The following is a 23,737-nucleotide window of genomic DNA, read 5'->3' as shown; positions in this document are numbered from 1 at the left end:
ACATGCTGTGAGTCTGTGGTGTCCTGTCAGAGGGATGGCAGGCATTCTGTCCTTGTATGCTCCTGTCAGTGGAAATCCTGCTGTCACTGGTTTTTACTCAGACATAGATTAAAACCAATCAGAAGGCCCATTCTTCAGGTAATACCCAGCTCCCACAGCCTGGAGACCTTCCCATTGGGAAGCAGAGGCCCTGCTATTGTTAGCACCCTCATGCGCTCTGCCTGTTTGAAAGGGAGTCGGTGAGGGTGAAGACATATCTCTTCTCCCCTCCTTTCCCCATATACTGCAGCCAGCAAAGCTGGCTTGCTGGGGAAGGGATCACTCATTGCATCCTCTTCTCAGGCAGCAGAGCGATCCTGCTGGCATGACTCAGTGTCTCGATCTGATGCCAGGGCCCCAGCAGGTGTAGAGGGCCAGGTGTGCTGTTAAAAGCTACTCCTGCCTGCTGAAAGGCATTAGCACAGCATGTTGTGCTATCTCATGTGAGTGTCTTTGGATCACCCCTGTAATTTTCTCCTGTCCTCAAATGGGGCGATGTGATCTGAGAGCCCCACCTTGCTGCTGCAGTGAAGTGGGGAGGTTCTCCCCAAGCTGGCTTTCTCCATTATGGGCTGTATTGCAGGTTGGGCGGGGAGCAAGAGGAAAGGAGCCAGCACAAGGAGCCATTTGCCTTTTCCCCATGGTCCCCAGTCCCGTCATCCCCCCTGCACAGCCTTGACTCGCTCCCCAGTACTGCTGCTTTCCTCACTCCTCCCCAGGCCAGAAGTACTTTCCAGTGTGGACACCAGGTACCTAACACCTTCTAGCCCTCATAGGCTTGGAGTCTTCCTTTCTCCTCTGGAGCCCAGACTTACCACACAGCACCTGCAGGAGCAGAAGTGCTGCAACGCATTCCTTCCTTCCACCTGATGGCCTCCCTAGCTGCTTGGGCAAAGGATCCAGGGCAACTTAAGTGCAGCACATTGAATAGTTGCTCCTGAGATGGCTAGTCTTTGGATGACCTTGCAAGTCACCTCTGCTCTGGGCTCTAGAAAGCATAAGCAGTTTGTTTGATTGTAGCATTGAAGGACCACTTATTCTTTAATCACAAACGTGACAGGTTTTGCTCTGTGCCGTGTTCTCTTAGCTCTTTTATACTCAGAGGTGAAAGTAAGCTGGTTCATCCCAGTGCAGCACACTAGTAAGAGACTGGCCAATTGGAGACATGGCTCTGGATGCTGCCAGTACCCTGGGCTGTGCAGCCACAGTGCACCTAGGCTCCAGCCCGGATGCTTGGGTGGCTGGGAAGTGCAGTCCCCACTGCCTGGGCCAGCCCCAGAGATCAGACGGCTGTCAGCACTGTCTCCACCACCCCAGTACATGGGCAGCCGGGCTGCATCATCTTTGCCATTCCAGCTTGGTTGGGCACCATGGCAGCAGCATTCCCAGCCCTGACCTGGCCCCCCCATATACCCTAAGCTCCTACAACCTGCAACCCACTGCTCTGACCTTTGCAGTCCCATTCCCTCCCATTCCCTGCTTTGACTTCTGAACACGCCCCCCCACATCAGCACCCCTGCCCTGAGATCCCACACCTTGAGCCCCTTAGCTTGGGTTCCCACACGCATCTCAACCCTATGTCCTTAGCTCCTTGCACTCCATCCCACATTTAAATTTCTGCCAGGCCTCTTCTATCAATTCCCCACCCCCATCTGCTACCTTGATTTCCGCCCACCCCCAAGGGGAAGTTATGATAGGACAGTGACTTGACTTATACCCCTGTACTCTGGGTGGAGCACAGGTCATCTACAGGTCTCCTCCACTTAACCCTGTCTCAGGACAAAACTTCTAGCTGACCCCGGGAGTACCTCAGTTGTTGTTGATAGGACAGTACCTATGAGAAATTCAAGTTACTTTCACCTATGCTTTATACTACATGTGCACTCTTTATTTTTAATATATTTGGGGGTAAATATTTGTCCACTGTCTTACACTTGCTTTTTCAAGATTAAACATTTCAGAGCCACTGACAAAGGAAACATGCCCTTGCAAGTAACTAATATGCCTGATTTCTTATTAGACCATTCGCCAGAAATTCCCCCTGCTTACCACACGGCGGCTTGGGACAAGAGGCCATTCAAAGTAAGCCATCATTATCCATATGTCCACGTAGAGCAGAGGCTGTACCAACACGCAAGTACTTCTGTGTCTGTATTTTATGGATAAAGCCCCAAAATCTCCATTCAGATAACTAGACCTACAGAAGGGGAGGGTGTGTGTGTGTGTGAGAGAGAGAGAGAGAGAGAGGAAGCTGAAAAACACCTGAATTTTAGAAATATTGCATGTACGATTTTTAAATTTAATTGCTTTCCCCCAGATTTTCCATTATTTTTATGTCAAGGATCTTTTGTGGTGACTGCAATCCTTTGTCAGGTATTTGTTAATAATTGCTCATTTTTTGCTGGGAAAAATCCGCCATTGAATTATGATTGCTATTAGTCTGGTTTGCAAACCCGGCAGCTTTTTACTCCCATTTCCTAATTACAGCAAAGCTTCAGCTGCAACTACTAGAGACAGATATTTAGCACTGAACTAGAGGAAACAAAATTACCTTTGTAAGGACAGTTTTATAAGGACTTTGAGAAATTCTCAATTGTAGCTGTTGACTTCTTTGGTCTAATCAATTGATTTATACAGCTGGTCCGTGGAGCATTGTGCATCAGGCGTACAGCATGTTGGGTTTTTACATGTAAGCAAGTATGATGCCTGTTGTGTAAATGATGTCTGTGTTAATCCTGACTTGCATTTTTAGCCCTAGGCAGAACATTATGTTGAATCTAATGGTAAATACCTCGAGAGCTTTGAGGAAGTGCTCACTGAGATATCTCATGTGATTTTGGTTGTGGTTCAAGAATGTAAAAAGTAAGTCTTTCCATGGATTGTGTATTTTCTTACAGAAGTAAGGAGCAATGTCATGTATCAATGTACCAATACATTACATATGGCACATTGAACAGAAGAAGCACAGTGGTCTAAATGGTTCCATGATGCACAATTAGTGAATAACCAAACCAGGAATCCGGTATTTCAGTAAACTCTCTTCCTGATGTGGGAAGTTACTGATGCAACAGCATTCTGTGTTGTTTGAAGATAAGAGTGTCAAATAGGTTGTGCTACCAGGCTAGATTTGAGATTGTTAGAGTGGCTTTACAGGCTAATTCCCATTCCTAACAATATTTCTAACAATATTCTAAAGGTCGTACTTCAATTAGAATTAGGGGATTTCGAAAGTGAGAGGAGACACTTCTCTGGTGAGAGGGGGTTTTGTTAAACTTTATTGTTCTTAGAAGGTATTGATCAAAAAAATTTGCAGACCTCAAACTTGGGTCCAGTTTAGTCAAGGTTTTACTTGTGAATTTTTCTTGGCTTCAGAAGTTTTTCCTAAGAATGCCAATGTTGCTATGAGGAAAGTTATGGGATATAAATGGTATCCATGTTTCTGTGAATATATCAACACTAATCAACAAGGTGTCTAAATATGTGTGTGTCTTCAAATCCAGGAGTACTCCCAGGATTACTCTCATGCTTAAAGTTACATATGTGTTTAAGTGCTTTCCTGAATCAGGGTATAGGAAAATAGACTTGACTGAAAGAAGAAATTACAACAGCATGACAGTTTATTGAGGTAAAACTGAAAAACAAAGACAAGTAACCAGGGAAAGATTCACTAACAAAGATGGAGAAAAACAATAAGCAATGAGAAAATCCAAACCTTCTGTTTACACAGGAAAATACTCTGTGTATGAAAGATTTCAATCTTACTATTAAATAACCTGTAAAACAAGGCACAGAAAAGAAAGGTGATTTCCAAAGGGAAAATATAAGGTTGTGTCCTCCTTGAATTATTTACACTCTATAAAGACTTCCTGATGGATGTTTGTTTGGTTGATTGGTTAGTTTTTTTCACTTTAGGCTTTACCTCAGAAATCTCAGGAAAGGAGAACTGTCTCTGTGGCTCTTCTAGAGAGCTCACGGGAGATGCCATGTATGGCATTTAGTTTTTGAGTTTAATCAAAAGTGGAGATGAATTGTAATTTAAAAATTTTAACAACGTTTGTTGTCTCTTGATGGTTTCTCAGGCACTGAAGTTAAATAAGTATTAGCAAAAACAAAATGAACCAAAGTGTATGTATAGACTGGCGTTTTGTCCCAGAATTTTGGTTTGTAGTTGATCTCATGTAAACTTCTAAATTTTCTGGTGTTGACACTGTCTGCATAAATAAATTACTAACCCATGCATTCCCTCAAGTTAAACAAGTCTTCTTAAAGGCCCCATAACCACTGAATCTAGAGTTTAGGTTTAGCCATTCTAGTGCTATGGTAAACATGAAAATACTAGAAAAAGTCCCCAAAATGCACCTGTTTTTTGGACCTGTCATACCTGATAAATTGGTTTTGCCCCAAAGCTTCAAAAAGGCAATTCTAACTTAAGTAAATATCGTACATCTGTGAAATGTCAGGTGCTTTGATTTCCATGAAGCTGAGGGGATTGTTTAAAATACTGTATGCATTTGTAAAGGGACTCTAGCTCCAGCCTTAATCGTGTGGAAACTAGTATCACTGCTCACGCCTGTTTTCTGAGACATTTTACAATATAATTATAGAAACACAGCTTGTCCAGCATTTACTCCACAGATTGCACAGACTAACTGACCTTGTCAGTATCATGTTTTCATATGGATTAACAATTTCTTCCAGTGGGTAAGGCACCTAGAGATTTCACTCAAAGGTCTGGCATTGGGATTGTCTTTTTTAAGTTGTTTTTTCACATCATGGACTTGATTTTTGTTTATACTGAGACACTTTTGAAGTGTAGATCAGTATTAGCCTACTTACATTGCTCAGGGCTGTGAGAAATTTCACCTTAGTTCAGTCAGCCTAACTCCTACTCATAGATGTGGCCAGGAGAATGGAAGATTTCCTCCATCAACCTAGATGCACCTCTTGGAGAGGTGGATTGACTAGGCTGAGAAGAAAAATTTCACACCCTGAGAGCCAAAGTTAGCTTGACCTAATCCCCACTGTAGACACCATTAGGTCAGTGGATGCATTCTGCCATCAACGTTGCTATCACCTGTCAAAGAGATGGATTACCTACTGATAGAAAAGAGCCCTTCCATTGATATAGGAGATGTCTACACAGCAACACAGTAGCAGCATAGCTACAAGACAGCATCTCTGCTGCTTTAGTACTTGTAGTGTAGACATAGCCTAATGAGACATAGCCACTCACTAATGAAAGTACGCTGGTCCCCAACCTGGCCTTGTGTGAGGTTAGGTGCTAGGGCCATCCCAAGTTGTAGATGGGCCCTAAGGCTCCACTCCTTTCCTGCCCCCTTATGCCTCCCCCAGCAATGGGGCCAAGGGATTTTCTGGGGCTGGGGGTTATGCATGGCAGTGGTAGTAGCAGTGGGGGTTATCTCCCCTGCCCCACTCACCATGTGTGCAGCAGGAGCAACGGCATGCTGTGGGCAATCTAGGCATAGTGGGTATGGGAGGGTGATGGAGCGGACAAGCTGCTGCTCCTACCACCTGCATAGTGAGTGTGGGGGGAAGGCAAACTCCTGCTGCTATTGCGGCCACTGGCACATGCAACCACAGGCCCCAGGTAATGCTCCAGCCTGGGCCCAGCCTTTCAATAATAAATTGAAAGCTGTCTGGGGCCAGGAGTGCCTTTTGGTTCTGTAGTTGTGTAGCACCCAGTGCAATGGAGTCCTGGTCCATGACTGGAGTTTCTAGAGCCCCAGCTCCAGCCCCAGGTAATCTTCCCTTCCTCCTATCCATAGGATGGCTGAGGCAGCAATTGCAGGGCCCCCAAAAGTGTGGGGCCGAGGGTCGCTGCTGTACCTCATCCTATGGACAGGCTGGCTCTGTTAGATACTACTGAGCGCCACGTTATAGTACAGATATGTCTGTGGAGAGAAAAGCTAGGGTATTTTGACTGGATACAATCATTCCCTAGCACTCAGCCTTTTTCCTTTTAATGACTGTAACACAATGGATTTATTTCAGTACTACGGGTTAGATTCTTGGTTATTATTTTTAATTGTATTTCTGTAGTGTCTAGAAACTCTCATCATGGACCAGGAGACCATTGTGCTAGGTGCTACACAAATATAGCACCAAAAGACAGGCCCAGCCTCAGAAAATTTTCAATCTAGTATTACAAAGCAAAACCCCTACTTTCCATGACTAAGTTCTCTCATTATGTACTTATGACCTCATGCATGTCAGGACATTGATAGAGCACAGCCATACCCAGAGCAGACCAGTGAACCACTGGAGCAAATCACTTCCCAGAAGCTTCCCAGGGCTCAGCGTTTGTTTTCATTTCACACTGGGATTGTGTCAACAGAGAGGGGTGTGTGTGTGTGTGATGGCAGGCCTCGATGTGATGTACCCATAGGCTACATGTGGTGAAACACACAGGTTCAAGTCCCAGCTCTGAATGTCTGAAAGCAGTTCTTCATCCCAGTGCCCCTGATTTAGGCAGCATAGAGCCTTTATCGTGTCTCATTCACATCTCAGGGCAGTGCCCTAACTGCCCCATAGAGTATAAGCATCTTTCTTCCTCTTCCTGGATTCCAAGCCCCATTTTGCCAAAGTCTTTGTTGAAAGGAAAACTTTTGGGCTTGTCTAAAGCAATATGTTTCACTGCAGGAGAAGGCTTCCAATCAGCATTCATCGCGACTGCCCTGTATTTCCTACATGTCTGAAGTTGTATGGGGGAAGGCAGAGGGGGAGGGTCCTGGCTCGATCCCAGCTGAATGGGGAGGGTCCATTATTGAAAAGAGTGTAAATCAATGTCTGTAAGCTCTTTGGGGCAGGGACTATGTCCTCTTGTGTGTTTGGAAAATGCCAAACATATTGTGGCTGCTCCCAGAATAGAAATAATAAAAAATAATGCCCACAATCTGTGAATTACCTGTGACAGCTTCTCAGGACAATGTACATACTGTGTAGAGCAGACACACAGGAGATTACGTTTGAGCTCAAGTTACATTTTAATTTCTTTGTAGACTTTGATCAATGTTAAATCTTAGCTTTTGTCCATCATGTCTGAAAGCCATTATCTTATTTATTAGGAGTGATTTAGTGGGTTAATAAAACTGATATGGCAGCTGGCCTCGTGATAACAAGTTATTGCAAGTCCCTGAACAACGTATTCCTATCATTTCCTTATCAGCCATCATTTGTGTCAGTGTAAGCTAAAATCACGGCTACTAGCTGCACAGGAACATATGTTATGGCAGACCTATGAAATAAAAAAGGAAAGCAGGTTAGTATGTTTATTTTGAAAGATTCTGTTGAGAAAATCAAGAAATAAGTCCTTTACCATCATGGATTTTATTTTATTCCTCATATATCCTATACAATACAGTAAACATATAGCTATGCACTTATGCATTTTATATAGTGAATGTGAACTCCGTATTTGTTGGGAAAGAAGGGCTATTTTATTAGGAGGTGAATTTTAAAATTAAAAACAGCAAGTGTTTAAAGCTCTGGAGAGAGTTCAGGTATTCGACTAAGATCTGAGAAGCTGCTTTTAGAGTGGAAATTAGCAAGTCAATGGGACATGTATTATAATGTGCATCACATTTTTTTAACTACTGGTGATATTCAGTGTTTCCTGTAAACTGAGCACTTGGACATACGCCCAAGAGAGATTCATGTGCCACTCAGCTGACTGGCACAGTGCCTACAGCTGTCCACAGCCACCCACAGCTGGCATCATGTGTTACTATTGGTGGTGCATATCCATACCTGCCTTGGCGCGCACAACAAAATTTATTCCACACATGGATGGAAAAATTAGAGGGCACATGGGCGATATCTCCATATAATACTTTCTTTCATCCAATGTACAACTCTTATTATTTAATTCCTAAATAAAACTTCCAACGTTTGATTTTTTTTTTAGAACACAATCTCATGCTTTTCATATCAAGGACTCCTAACTGTCAGATCTTATCTAAAATAGTTTAAATTCAATGGGAGAAAACCATTCCTGAGCCCACAGTGAAGTTTGCCTCTGAACTTTGCCATATGTCAGGAATGCTCAGATCCAGAAGTTTTGTTGAGGCTCATCTCTTGAATATAGAATACTTGGAATACAAAAGCTGAAAGAAATTTTGTGACTTCTCTCCATATCTGAGATTATATACAGAAGTTTATGCTATGGAGATAAAGTCGCTAGCATTATAGCATCTACTGACTGGTGTTAGCTAGGGCCTAAACCATCTGTTGACATGATTTTACATAGCTACTGTTGGGCAAAAATAATGGGTATAGGGGATATAATTTTGAACTATGTTAATGCATCTTTAAAATTGGACTGCTCACATGTACTTAGTCACACCACTGATCCTCAGACTAATATACTCACGGCAAAGAACCAAGGGGTATGGTGATAAAGTATGTGACAAAATCTTGCTCTTCTCAAGGGTCTTTGGGTACCTCTATGCTTTGGTGGAGTTATTTTTACCTGCAAACTTCAGACAAAGAATGAAAGCAGTAATGCATTTATTAGTGACCACTTAACATTGCATTCCATTAGCTATAAACCCCTGCCTACAGGCAGAAAACCTGCCCATCAGCAGAAGTAGTGCTTCGGTTGGGATTTGCAAAGCCAACGTGATTAATTTAGACACACAATGATAATCAAAATGGCCTTGTGTGGGAGTTGTGTCCAAATCTCCATCTCAGCTTTGAAGATATAGAACCTTCTTCATCTTTTACTGCTTCTAGCTTTCCTTGTAATTCAAGAGAGCAACTACTGAAAATACTATTTTATGCTAAAAGGAGCAACAATACTGAGTTAGAAATGTTCATCTACTTGTTCAGAGACAACATCAAAGGAGAACCATGTGCTTAGTCTCATTGAAGTCAGCAGGATTACTTCTGTGCTTAAAATAAGCATGTGCTTAAGACTCGTACTAGATCAGGGCCCAAATCACGTTGCAGAGCACAGCAGTTTGGCATCAATATAATGTTCACTGGTAGATTAGGATCATCAGTAGCGGCCTAGGGAGCAAGTATTTCATTAGTCGCTATCTCTAGGGATCTTAACTGGTTAAAACATTGCAAAGGCAGTTTCACATCTCTTGATATTCACATCTCCACACCAAATATTGTGAATGAGACGCATCCATGCTGACTTGATTAGACTTATTAACACTGGTCCGACACTGGACAAGCACCCTTTTTGTTGTTCTTGTATATACCCTGCCTCAGACTAGTATACTCATGGCAAAGAACCAAGGGGCATGGTGATAAAGTAGGTGTCAGTCTTGTTCTTCTCAAGGGTCTTTGAGCACCACTGTGTTTTCCACTCCAACTCATCTGAGGAAGTGGGTTCTACCCACAAAAGCTTATACCTAATAAATCTGTTAGTCTCTAAGGTCCCATGGAACTCGTAGTTATCTAGTCCAAAACATTGAGGCTTATGATGGTAAACAGCAGATTCAACAATGGTTTCCACTATGATATTGTTAACTTTGAGTTCTTTTGTTACACTGAGAAATGATACACAGACTGAAAGTTCAACCTTTTTCTTGGAAAGGTTTTATTTTAACCTTCATGATGCCATAAAATTAGGTTTTCGTTCACCTCCCAAGTAAAATCTAATGCTGAATCACTTTGGCTACGGCTAGACTGCAGACTTTGGTCTCTTGGAAGAAGTCTGCTGTGACCAAACAACGTGTCTGCTTTTCCAAGACCACTTTTGGACATGTGGAGTGGCCAACTGTTGGGAAAACCTCTCCCAACAGAACTGTCAGCAAAAGATACACAAATTTTGCTGACAGTTCCCTACAGTTCAGACTCAGCCTTTGACAGCACATGGGTCTCTTCCTCTTCTCCTCGCTATTATACTTTATGTTGCTCTTACTTTAAAAGTGACTTTAGCACTTTGAAAAGTGTAGGTATGGTGATCCTGTTAGTAAGCAAGAGTATCAGGTAAATGAAATTCTGTAATTCTGGTATGGAAACTTGATTCCATTATCTCTTGTAATCTCCTGAGCACGTCACATAGAAGTTTTCAGGAGCTTAAGTGATTTCAGACAGAGCTAAACCCTTTAGATCAAGCTAACTTACAGGAAGACCAGCAAGATAATTTATGCTAGGTCTAGACTGCATATTTTTTGCTGGCAGTTCTGTCAGGAGAGGCTTTCCCAACATTTGGCCCAACCTCACAGAGCCAAATCTCAGGAAAAGCCCCTCTGTCAGATCATCCCTTGTGCCTTATAGCATGAGGTATACAGGGATGATGGCAGAATATGTCCATTTTTCTGACAGCGTTTGGACCTCTGGTCTCTCAGAAAAAGTCTGCGGTCTAGACATAGCCTACAAAAAAGGGGGATATGGTGTCCTGCTCCATGCCTTTCTCAGCACTGCTTGCCCAGTTACTCTCCAGATCCTAGCAGAGCATAGGGACGCTGGAGAATCATAAGAAACAACCCCATTTGATGCTCACACTTAGAATCAGGGCCATTGACTCTAAATATCCGTGAGACCATCTAGCCTTGTTTTGTCTCATATATTTACCAGAGTTTTGTCCAGTGTAGTTATCAGTGTGCTACATGATGGGACTAATCACCCTTTAGTGATTATTCTTCCTCCTTCCACCTTAACTCTTCTGCTACTTGGGGATCTTCCAATTGCCTCTCAACTCTTAGTCTTTAGAAAGTTGTCCACCTAATTGTTCCTCCCTCTAGGTATCTCCTTCCCAACTGCATTTAAGGAAAAAAAAAAAAAACAGAGGTGAAAGGATTAATATACAGAGTTTGTAAATTAGGTGATAAGTTTGGGATCCCGCTGGATAAATGGAGCTATATAAATATAGGCTATTAGCTTTTATAGATGAGGAAATGATGTTGATGTAAGCGATTCTAATGCGACACTAATGAGCCATTTTTAAACACATTACTACTTTTATTGTTTACACCTGGAATATACAAAGTGGAGTCAATCTAAAATTTCCCCTCAGTTAAGCTGCCGTAATTTCACTGAGTTTGGAGGGGTCACAGCAATGCAGTGTTGGCCTTGTCTACACACAGAGTTGACCAGTTTAACTAAAGGTGTGATTTTAAACCAATTTATTTAAACCAGTGCAACCTTGTGTTATATTCTGAGGGCCCATCTGAGGAGAGTTACACTGATTAAACTAATGAATCAGTGCACTCAGTAGGGAGTGGAAAAAGCCTAAGAGGAGAATCCAGCTAAAATGAAGATTGAGGGATAGTATTTCTAGATATGGACAGCAGGCTGAAAACTGACTCATAGAGAAGACACACACTATAGTTGTTTGAAGAAGCTGCAGCATCACACCAGCAAAGCAGCAGTCTGAAATGTAAGCTGATTATAAGACACTGAGAGCTTTCCAGGGGCTTGGATTCTACAATGAAGAGTATGATATAAAAATCAGGATCAAACGTGACACTTTAGGGTTCACCAGGAAGCAAACTGAAATCCACTGCAGACTGTGGAGCAGGCATGAGATATAACCTGGCAGGACATAGCATTTAATAAGTAGGCCATTGCATTTTGCACCATTTGAATATCTAAGTGGATTTCTAGTGTACTCTTGCGATTGAAGGAAGTAGTTTAGCTGTGGTCTTTGGGCCAAATCTTGAACACAATGCTAATAGTCTCATTGTCTTCAGTGGGACCAGGGTCTGGCCTGGTGACATGAAAAATAACTTTAAAACAGAATCTAAGTAACAGTTGAGTTAAGCACCAGTTTAGCTCCTGGTAGACCTTTATGCCTGTCCCCCACAAATGTAAGTAACTCCTTTCTTTTTCACAGGTATCATTACTATGGAATTGGCATTAAAGAAAGCAGTGCGTATTACCACACCGTATATTCTGGAAAAGGGTTGACAAGGTACAGTAACATGACTTCTCAGATTAAGACTCTGCCACTGTATTTTGGAATGATGTTTAACAGTGATCTAATCTTAATTTTGTTTATCTACATAGGGTAGTCACAAGGCAGCTATCACTGTAGTATAGTGATGCCGGTAATATTATGCTCTCACCTTTCCAATGCTCAGTAATGTATACTGGAAGAATCAAGGGCTACATTTTTTAACACAGAAGGCTACATTTTTCAACACCTGTTTCTAGCTGGTATAATTCAGCACACCTGGGCTACGTCTACACGTGAACGCTACATCGAAATAGCTTATTTCGATGTAGTGACATCGAAATAGGCTATTTCTATGAGTAACGTCTACACGTCCTCCAGGGCTGGCAACGTCGATGTTCAACTTCGACATTGCGCAGCACCACATCGAAATAGGCGCTGCGAGGGAATGTCTACACGCCAAAGTAGCACACATCGAAATAAGGGTGCCAGGCACAGCTGCAGACAGGATCACAGGGCGGACTCAACAGCAAGCCGCTCCCTTAAAGGGCCCCTCCCAGACACAGTTGCACTAAACAACACAAGATCCACAGAGCCGACAACTGGTTGCAGACCCTGTGCCTGCAGCATGGATCCCCAGCTGCCGCAGAAGCAGCCAGAAGCCCTGGGCTAAGGGCTGCTGCCCACAGTGACCATAGAGCCCCGCAGGGGCTCGAGAGAGAGCGTCTCTCAACCCCTCAGCTGATGGCCGCCATGGCGGACCCCGCTATTTCGAAGTTGCGGGACGCGCAATGACTACACGGTCCCTACTTCGACGTTCAACGTCGAAGTAGGGCGCTATTCCTATCCCCTCATGGGGTTAGCGACTTCGACGTCTCGCCGCCTAACGTCGAAGTTAACTTCGAAGTAGCGCCCGACGCGTGTAGCTGTGACGGGTGCTATTTCGAAGTTAGTGCCACTACTTCGAAGTAGCGTGCACCTGTAGACACGGCTCTGCACTGATGTCAAGGGAATTAAGTGATTTACACCATTTATACTAGCCTGATAAATTTAAAGTAATGAAGCTCAATTTCCAGAGCATTTTCGTTGCACATACTTGTGTGGTAGTCTTCTACATTCACCACCCAACACAGCTGATGATAGAGAGACTGCCAGGGAATGGTGTGAAGCTGGCACCTGTGGGCAGGAGGGCAGGTTCCAGTGTAGATTAACATTTACGGGCTCTTTTACTGGCAAATATCAAGATGAAACCTAAACCAGAAACTCTAATTATATTTATTTAAGGTACAGCCAGCAAGATCAATAAATTATGATAGCTTCATGTTGGCTTACCCAACAAACATTAATAGTTCATAAAACAAATGTCTCTGTTCACATGTGGATTGAATGACGGCTTTCATTGTCAATGAAAATACAGACGTGAGTGGGATTGAGTTAAAAGGAAGAGATAAATGAGTTCATGGACATATACAGAAAATTCAGCCACTGTCAACTTCAGGTTATCGCCAAGGGTCCTTGGCATAAGAAATAAAATGCAGCAGAAAATATGAGGCTAATGCTGGCATTGGTTATCTAAAGAAAGGGAGATCTTGCAATTGCTGGGTATGATAAATCTGATCCTGCCATTTTCTTATCCAGTATTTATCAGTGACTGCGGAGGTGGTGTTGGCACATTGTCAGATGAGGTTATTTTGTAATATAGAATTATCTTGGACAAATTGCTCATTTAATTGAATGAGAGGCACAAAAGAGGCTGTATTGCTAATGGAGCCGAGCAGTATCTCAGCCAGTGCCATCCACCGTTAGCTTCAAGCCTCTGGCCTTGCAAGCTTCAGCGCTGCTGAGTGGGGAAAAAAAGTGGAGTTAATGCAGAAGTGCTTGGGGCCAGATTTTCAAAGGTGTTTAGGTGCCTTACAGTATTTTTCAGTGCTCCCAGGTGCCTAACGATCACTGATTTCAGTGTGAGAACTGAATGCCTTGGCATTTTGAAAACCCCAATTAGCACTTTTCTGCATATTTAGGTTGAATACTTTTAAATATCTCCCCCCCGTCCCCCCGATACATGCCTAGTCTTTCACAGGAGGAAGCGTAGCACGCTTCTACCAAGAGCACAAGCAGCACTTTGGCTTGTGAGTGGGGCTTTGGAGGAACATACCCAGCAGAAGTGGCCCTAATTATTTGGTGGCGTCCCCTTGCTGCCCTCTCCACATCACACACCTAGCTGGAAGGCCACTAACTCCATCCCTGTAGGCAATGGAGTTCTGCCCACCTGCCCTCTGTGCTTGGCATCAGACATGAGGTTAAGAAGATTTTGCAAGGATCTGCACAATGATGAAAACAAGTCAGTTTTAATTTGCCTAATTAATAGAATTCCATGGTAATTTAGCAGCAAGGTGATAAGATTACTACATGAAGTTGACATAGGGCAGTATTGTGGTTGCCAGCCACGGAGACATGCCAGAGACAGGGAGTGGAGCTAAGCTGGCCAGAGTTGACCCAAGGCATTCTGCCTGCATAGCCCAGATGTACACAGAATGGTGTCTATACTATTTCATATTCCTGACAGTTATTAATGATTATTTTCCTGTGAGAGATACATCTCTCTTGGATTGAAACCATACTGAATTTTAAGAAATAAACTAGTTTCTGACTAGCACTTCTTTATGCTATTATCGAAGGGGAAAGTCTAATTTCTTTTTTTAAATTTATTTTTTAACTCTTCTTTTATTCTAAATCTGCTAGGCAGTTCTAAAATATTTGAGATTTGTGGCCAAATGTCTCACTGACTTACACTGACTTTTGTGAGGTCCTGGCCCAGGTTGGAATTCTAAATAGACCTCAGACCTTAGGCTTTTCTCTTCGGTCACTTTTAAATGGCTTTAACTGGAGAATGGGAGAAGTTAAGAATTAGAATTAATTGTACAGGCGGGTTTATTTCTCATGCTCACCATGACTGTTTTCCATCCCATGCTGTGAGAGAGGAGAGCTGTTGTTGTTGTTGACTAAAATAACCACAGTGCTTAGTTTTGAGGTATTAATACAATCTCTTTGTTTTCAAAGGTTTTCTGGAAGCAAGCTGAAGAACGAGGTAAGCGCTGTGCCCAGTTTTCTCTCAGTTGTAGTCCAGTTATTCACAATGGTACTACTGACTAGGGAGTGATTCCCCTCCCCTTCACCTCAGTTTGTTTGAAAATTGCAGCAGGACATGAAAGGATAGATTGTGTGACCTTTAGTCATGTTGCTAACCAAGCCAATGGAATGACACTTGCGAGTAAGGGTTCTCAAAGTAAGGCTGTATTGTGTAGCTATGTGTGTTTGACACTATGCAGTTGAGTTTCTAAACAAAACTAAACCGAATGTGACCAGTTAGGATTTAGTGAAACTTGCAACCTTTCGTCCATTAAACTTGTATATCTGTTCAGTGCCTTAGAAACATCATAGAAATGTAGGACTGGAAGGGACCTGTAGAAGTCATCAAGTCCAGTCCCCTGCTCTGAGGCAGGACTACTTACTAGACTGTCCCTGACTGGTATTTGTCTAATCTGTTCTAAAAAATCTCCCATGATGGGGATTCTACAAACTCTGTGGTCGTTTTGTCCAGTTAATTTTTGCAGGAAGGATTTACAGTGAGTGCATGAGAGAGCACTCTCACCAGCAATACAGAAACATTGAAATATTTTAAAAATCTTATAGATGCAGACTAAATGAAACTGGGATGGACATTGATTGCCAGGCACATTGTTTACGTCTGGTATATTTTAGCACATTTTTAGTATTTTTTTGTATGAGGAGGTATCAGCAAATTCTATTATCTGAACCTGTTAGTGTGCCATTAGAGTCTGCATGGTTAATTAGGCTGACAATATTGCTGTCATTATCTTAATGTTAAATAGCCATTAGAAACAGATGGTATCAGAATGAAATAGCAGGTGGCAATGGGTTAAATTATCAGATCTAAAAATTGGACATAGTTGTATAAGTCCATTAGCACAATGAAATGGTGCAAATGCTTTTTCTTAAAAAAACTTCTAGGCACTAATTTCTTTTAATCAAAGCTTTTAACACATTTTGATGGCTAATTGCATAATAAAGGTATCCAGGTTGCTCCTGTTATCAATCGAAAAAAAACCTCTTGATACTGATATGCAATTGTAGAACTGCTGAAATATTGATTCAAAACAGTGTTTTAACTGTCTAATGTGTAAGTCAATACAGAATTTAAACTTCCATCATTCCTTTCATTTAGCTCTTTATCCATGTTTGAATAGGTTGATGGGACAGGCAAGGTGCTGTTCAAATAACATATGTCTGTCATTCCCTGCTTTCTGATGATAAAGTCAAGACTGTTTGGAAGTCTGAAGTATTCATTAAAATCTGAATTTAATGTACCCCAAATGCAAATGCACAACTTCAAATGAACCAGATCAGTGTGAGAATCTAAGTCAAATCATTAAAAACAGGACAAATAAAGTGGGGCAACACTTAGTTTCAGTTCTTGGTATTCAGAATTTACGTAATGTGAGGCTGACTCATTGCTGAAATCTTTACTTCTGTTATAGAGGACACAGATTTACACACCTTTCTGTATTTCTTTACATTGCATTTATGTACACCCATGAAACTTGCTAATCCATACCAGTATGGAATTCACCCATATACAGAGGGCTAGAACAAAGCCAGTTCATGTACCATTTACATTCTCAAACCAGTGTTTAAAATGTGTCAGTTCAGCACCTTGTCTGAATCCCACCCAGCAGTGACTGGGGAAACCAATTCAGAATGAGTAGGTTCGTAGACGTAACATTCTTCTCCTTACAGAAGGCCTGTGCAAGGCTCTGTGTAATGTGAACTAAGCGAGGCAGAGAAGGAACACAGGGACTTGTGCAGGCAGCCTGCCCATGGGTAAATGTAACCATACATGAGCAAACACAAGTCAATAAGTCAGGAGGGAATCACAGAATGTACTCTGTCCATTTATCTTGACAGCTACCATTTCATTTTCCTCATGGCGTTTCCTGAGGCAGCAATAAATTGTACAGTAGACCCTGAGCTATGTGAGGGTTGTGATCCTACACACCCTTGCGTAAATCAAATTTCACATAAGTCGGGGGGAGCCAGGAACCAGGCGGTAGCCAGGCTCCCAGCTCCCATGGGCTTGCGGGAGCCAGGAAACTGACCAGTGCTGGTCAGTTTCCTGGCTCCTGCCAGCTGAGGGAAGCCGGGCGGGCAGACAGCTGTGGTGGTGTGGCTTCTTACAAGTGAGGGAAGCCAAGGAAAGCAGCTTCTCCCTGGCTTCCCCCAGCTAGGGGAGCAGGGGGCTGGATCTGGGAGGTGGCGGAGGAGCTGCCCTTCTGCCAGCTGCCAGCCTTTGGGAACCCCAAGATTTCGATTTGTGCTTACCTCACATTAACGCAAGTTAAGTGCAAGTCAAAATCGCGTATATCAGAGCTTTACTGTACAGAGGTATAGATAATAAAGCTTAGGCAGTCTTATTAACATCACACCTCATATTATACAGAGTTAAAGCAAGCAGTGCTGCAGCACCTTAAAGACTAATAAAATAACGTATTAGGTTGTGAGCTTTTGTGGGAATGAGCCACTTCTCCAGATTCTGGAACAGAAGATCTGATTCCTCCATTTTCTCTCAGTTATGCTCCAGAATCTGAAGAAATGGGTCTTTCCCACTAAAGCTCATCACCTAGTAAATAGTATTGTTAGTTTTTAAGGCACTATAGGACTGCTTGCTTTTTTTTGCAAAGATACAGACTAACACTGCTACTTTTCTGAGATTGTACAGGGTGATAATGTCCAGGCTTCGCTGAGAAGTGGGCTGTGGCAGCTGGGCTTTTATGAAAATTATAAAGTCAGCAAACTAGTGAAGTGTAGATTTATCATGATTTATTGTACAGTCAGCATCTAAATGTGCAGGGTTGTTGTTGTTTCATCATCTGCAACTGCCATCACTCTGAATAGGAAATGCTAACAGGTGTTCAGTAAACAAAAAAGCAGTCCTGAAGCACTTTAAAGGCTAACAAAATAATTTATTAGGTGGGAGCTTTCGTGGGACAGACCCTCTTCAGATCTGGAAAATTCTGAAGATCTGAAGAAGTGAGTCAGTCCCACAAAAGGTCATTACCTAATACATTATTTTATTAGTCTTTGAGGTGCTACAGGACTGCATTTTTGTTTTGTGAAGATGCAGACTAACACAGCTACCTCTCTGTGACTGTCAGTGTCCAGTCTCACAGTTCTAGCGATTAAAGCTTTCCTCTCTAGGTATAGCCAGCACCTGTGCTATCTTTGTCTGTGATCCTACAAGGGCTTACAAGATTGTGAGGTCACTGCTCGAATGGGACACCTGTAGGGAGCACCTATCCTCCACAGAAAGTGGTTTGGATGACTCCGATACAGTACGGAACCAGTGCCCCCCACAGGGTAAAACTGTCAGCCTGGTGCTGCTTAGAATACTATCCTTCAAGGAGATGTAAGCCTGATCTTACAACCAGTGTTCCCTGTAAGCTGTGTGCTTGTGCGGCCATTCAGGAGAAATTCCAGTGCTGTCAGCTGACTAGTAGAGCACCCACAATTAGGCTTAGTGTTTCTGTTGGTGGTGCACATAAATGCACATAAAAATTAATTCTCCAATGGATTGTAAAAATCACGCATGTATGGAAAAGATTAGATGGAGGATTGATCACAACCCCTTGAGGGTTTTTTTTGTGGGGGGCGCATTGTAAGAGAGAATTGGCCTTACTGTCCTGACCAAAATTATGTTTTGCATCTCTACACTAGCCCAGTATTTAAGTTGCGTGAGTTATTCTTCATGTCCTGTTTCTAGGCCCAGTCTGGGACACCTCAGTTAAGCACAACTTCCATTGTCTAGGGGTGTTGGTACTAGCCCCTTGTTCCATAGTGTTACCGTGCATTTATAATAAACTATGGTTACCCTTACCTCCAGACACCACTGTGTTCAGCAGGGATTCAAAACCACGAGCTACTGTCATCTGAAAGAAGGAGAACTCCTTTAGATGTGAGAAAACAGCAAGGCACAGAGTTTTAGTTCACTCCTGAGAATGAATGAGTAGGCATCACATGTTTGCAGGTTAGACTGTTCTGAGAACCTTTATAAATTAATGGGAGCCTAACTCCAAAATGAGCAACCAGCAAGGTGCTCTTTCAGTTATCCAGCCCATATGAATGAAGAAACAGTCTTGGGGTGTGTCTACACTTGGATTCCTCTTTCGAAAGAGGTATGCAAATAAGGTAAATTGAAAATGCAAACGGGGCATAAATTTGCATAGTCCACACCTCATTTGCATATTCTAATTTCAAAAGAGCTTCTTTCGAAAGAAGAAAGCCAGTGTAGATGCTGCTCTTTTGAAACTAAACCCCATTTTTGAAGGAATCCTTCTTCCCATTAAATAAAGGGAAGAAGGATTCTTTCAAAGATGGGTTTACTTTCGAAAGAGCAGTGTCTACACTGGCTTTCTTCTTTTGAAAGAAGCTCTTTTGAAATTAGACTATGCAAATGAGGTGTGGAATATGCAAATACATGCATCATTTGCGTTTTGATTTATCTCATTTGCATACCTCTTTTGAAAGAGGAATGCAAGTGTAGACACACCCTTGGGGTTTACAGTCTGCCAAGTGAATGACAAGAAGTCCTGTGGCACTAATAGACTAACAGGTATTTTGGAGCATAAGCTTTCATGGGCAAAGACCCGCTTCATCAGATGCATGAGTGGGGATGTTTCAGAGGGGTATTTAAAGAGTGGGGTCCCAGTAAAAGGGAGGGCCAGAGCTGACAAGGTCTATTCAGTCAGGGTAGAAATGGTCTACTAAAGTGTTACAAGAGGCAATTCTAGTCTTCCTGTGAAAACTCCCTCTTACGTAAATGGACTAGGATTGGGTCAGGGTTTAATTTGTAATGAGAGAGGTACTGTGGCTCAAGCAATTTTGTTAACATTCATAACTGATGCAGCAAGCCCAGCAATGCCAGGGTTATGAACTGCCAAACCTAGAGGAGCTGGGGCTCAGCCCTGGCAAGTCCTGGCACAAATTAAACAGTAGAGTGGGCTCATGTTCTCTAAAAGGTTCTCTCCTGGAAAAAAAAAATGTGTCTAATTGCTGATATAATTCTGTTAAAATCAGTGGATTACACCAAAGATGAATTTGACCCAATGTCATCACCTGGTCTTTGTGTATGTTTGCATGTTTGTCCATTTAAATACAAGAGACTATAATCTGCTGTGACTTGTGAATCTGGAGTCAATTTCTTGAAGCCAGTAGAATTCCATGAATTCAGTGGAGTTATTCCAGGTTTGTGCAATACGAAAGCTCAATTCAATTTCACAGAACACTGCCCAAAATTTTGATAACCAAAGATTTGGAACTTTTGCAAATCTTGTGAAATCAAACATCAGTTGAAGTAGTAGTAGTAGTCGGCATCCTTCAGTCTGCATAGACTATGGATCGCGCCCTTTAAAGTTTCAATTGAGGACTTCATTTACAGCGTCTATTGTGACTATGAAGACCCACACGAGAGTGACAGTCCTTGCTGCATCTCTTGCAGATGTAGTGGGTGTCTGGCAAGTCCTTATTGTGCTTTCTGTGCGCTCGCTTCTCCTCTGCTAGCTGTCTGATCTTCATCTCGCCCTTCTGAAGGCCCTTGTGTAACCCCTGCCTCCACCTGCTGTGGTCATCTGCTAGTTCTTCCCAGTTGTCCAGCTCGATGTCCACCTCTCTGAGGTCTCTCTTGCAGACATCTTTGTAGCGCAACTGGGGGCGTCTGGGAGGTCTTTTGCCAGAGGCTAGCTCACCATACAGGATGTCTTTTGGAATCCTTCCATCATTCATCCTGTGGACGTGGCCAAGCCAGCGGAGTCGACGCTGCCTGAGGAGGGTGTGCATGGTTGGGATTCCAGCTTGCTCGAGGACGGCGGTGTTGGTCACTCTGTCCTTCCATGATATTCCAAGGATGCACCTGAGGCAGCGCAAGTGGAAGACAGCAAACTCTTTCATATCTGGTAGCTCCAGGACTAGGGGGTTGCCAGATATTCAGATATTTTGGATAATGGAGAGGTATTGTTAGCGATTTATAATACTAAAGAAAAACAAGATTAGCTATTAAGAAACAAACAAAAATGCATGCAGAGTACTTTATTTACCAACAACAGTAGTACTGTACACTGTAAACTTATACTGTATTTGCTGTATTTATTTGTATTTACTTTCACTATATTGTACTTATGGAAAACGTAATTAAAATTTACTTGTGGTTAAAGTGCCGGATATTTGAGAATTCTGGATTGACAGAGTGACAGCTGTGAAAGAGTTTACTGTACTAATTGCAAGTGGTGGTGGCTTTATTAACTATTTGTAATTTTACTGTATTTTTACACATTTCAGGGTGGCTTCACTAGGAAATATTCGCTTAGTTCCAAAACTGGAACTCTTCTTCCAGAGTTTCCCAGTGCACAGCACCTTGTGCTTCAAGGGGGCATTTCTAAAGAAAAGGTAAAATGGGAGATGCTGCTTTCTTGACATGCAGACCAAAAACTGCCAGAGAACTTTTCTCCATATCTCACTTAGCCTTTGAGGATCACCGTATTGACATGAAAGAGCTAGAAATGTCCACAGTCAAACAGAGTTGACTGATTTATAGAAGGGGCAAACCTTTACTAATGTCGATTAACTAGTTCATCATTGGAAAGGCAGTTGAATTATTTACCTATTAACTGACCTAGCATTTTACAAACTGGTGGTATGTAACAATGGAAGGGCAAAACAAACAAATAGTTGGGAGCTGTATTCATTCCAAATGCCTGTGGATTTCAAAGTCAATTTTTACTGATTAGATTGGAGCAAATAATTCACAACAAATAATTAGGTGAAATTTATCTTTCCCAAACTTCCCTCTTCATCAGCTGTCTTTGAACAAATCACAAAATGCTATATATACCGATTATTTGAAATTATTTGTGTATTTTGTAGTGAATTATTCTTGGTCAGAATAATGTATGAATTGCATATTTCACTGCAGTGTTGGAAGTCTGTCCTGGCTGGTTAGTTACCATAAGTCTGATGGTATTGTTGCTGTTTCCTGAATGGATAATATATGTAACTGAACAATACAGAAAGCGTTATAAATTCAATATACAATATTATCCTACTCCAGCTTGTGTGGTAAATAGTTTTGTTCATATAACCTGTGGGTAGTACCTGTTTTATGTGTTTGATCCAGGTAGGAAATAAATATGTTACAGGTGTTCTAAGATGGAGCATTCTCTGTAGATGGACATAGCTAGGCAATAACCATGTCAAACCCAGTGCTGGAACCAGGAGCTCTGTTGTGGCTGTATTGACAGAATCAGAGGCAGGTCTATACTAGGCAGATAAGTCAATTGTAGATACGCAATTCTAGCTATGGCAATGTGTAGCTAGAATCATCTTATCTGCAATCGACTTACCTGGCTGTCCTCATAGAAAGAAGTTGATGGGAGAAAATCTCCCACTGACCTCTTCTACTCCTCGCAATACTGAGGAGTACAGGCATTGACTGCCGACCCCAGATGCTTTGATTTCGTGTGTCTCTAGCAAGCACGCAGAATTGAGCTCCAGAAGATCGACTCTGACCAGATCAATCTTCTGTGTCGCTTAGGCGTATCATTATTGACTGCTGCACTACAGTCTGACTCTTGGAGACCGAGGGAAAACAAATGTTGCATCCAAGACAGCCAGGGAGCTATGAAAATAGAACTCAAAAAGTATCTGAAGAGGACAGAATAGGACTACCCTTTTCTAGGTTCTTAAACTGAACGAAATACCCAGCAGCTTCTCAGATCCTATAATGATGAGATGCTATCAGTTAAAAAGCTCAGTAGATAAGTGAGCAGAGATTCTGAAGGTGTAGAAGCTGGCATTATGCGTTACAATTCAAGTTGGCTGAAATTTTCCAAAATTAGATTTTTTTAATGAAAAATTATCAAAATTATAAATTCCTACACAGAATTGCATGAATACATTGTTGATGCTCCCTTTTATTCCCCCATTTTTCACACAGTCATAGTTACAATTGTAGCTGTGTGAAGGCCAGCAGGTTCATTTCACAGAGTGATCAGTACACATCACTTGTATTTGTTTCTCTTGACACATTCCTCTCTTTTCCATGCAGCAAAAATGTGTAGAAAGCACGCACCTCTGAGTGTAACCTTGGTCTTGGTATGTTGGAAAGTTGCACAAACCTTACCAAACTTTCTCTGGAGCTGGATGATCAGCTAAGTTTTGTCTAATGTCAGATTTCTTTGCAAATGCTTTCACAGCTCCAGTTACAAATATTAGCCATTTTTCAGACAGTAGAACAAATTCCTTGTCAAAACCCTCTGCAATCCCACCAAAGCCAAGAAGCAGTACACTAGAGATGAATCAGTTGCATGAGATGAAAGAAAAATTCTGCTCTTTAAAGCTTTGCTCTTGAAAGGCGACGATTAAACTTTGACCCAGTGACTGACAGCTTTTTTCCCATTTGTCCACCCAATGATGTCCCAAAACACTCAGAGACGCCTATAGTAGCCTAATGATTAACTTGCACTTCTCTTGGGAATTAATCCTACTTTCAAATATGTGGATATACTTCACCACCTAACTTGGGTAAACTGGTCGCTGCCTATGTAAACTTTCAAGATATATTTTTACAGGATTGGGCCTTAAAAGTGTTGATGTAGAGTTAGAGTTGGGTACCCCTTTTATTGTTATCACTTCCAGAGCTGTACCCACAGTTTTCTGAAGGTCATGCATGCACTTTCATTCCCTTCATGTTAGAGGGTTTAT

At 42.2% G+C, this 23,737-nt stretch overlaps 1 protein-coding gene across 1 annotated transcript in view; it reads left to right on the top strand.

Moving 5' to 3' along the window:
* RFX6 (regulatory factor X6) overlaps positions 1-23,737 on the top strand; it is a 52,746-nt gene that overhangs the window by 5,675 nt on the left and 23,334 nt on the right. Inside the window, exons 4-7 of the mRNA XM_074989118.1 lie at positions 2,060-2,121; positions 11,849-11,926; positions 14,969-14,996; positions 21,317-21,424. Coding sequence (XP_074845219.1) covers positions 2,060-2,121; positions 11,849-11,926; positions 14,969-14,996; positions 21,317-21,424 — 276 coding nt within the window. The remainder of the gene's footprint in view (positions 1-2,059; positions 2,122-11,848; positions 11,927-14,968; positions 14,997-21,316; positions 21,425-23,737) is intronic.

The sequence above is a fragment of the Carettochelys insculpta genome, chromosome 3 (assembly GCF_033958435.1).
Source record: "Carettochelys insculpta isolate YL-2023 chromosome 3, ASM3395843v1, whole genome shotgun sequence".
Lineage (NCBI taxonomy): Eukaryota > Metazoa > Chordata > Testudines > Carettochelyidae > Carettochelys > Carettochelys insculpta.
This window is presented reverse-complemented; position numbering and strand designations above follow the sequence as displayed.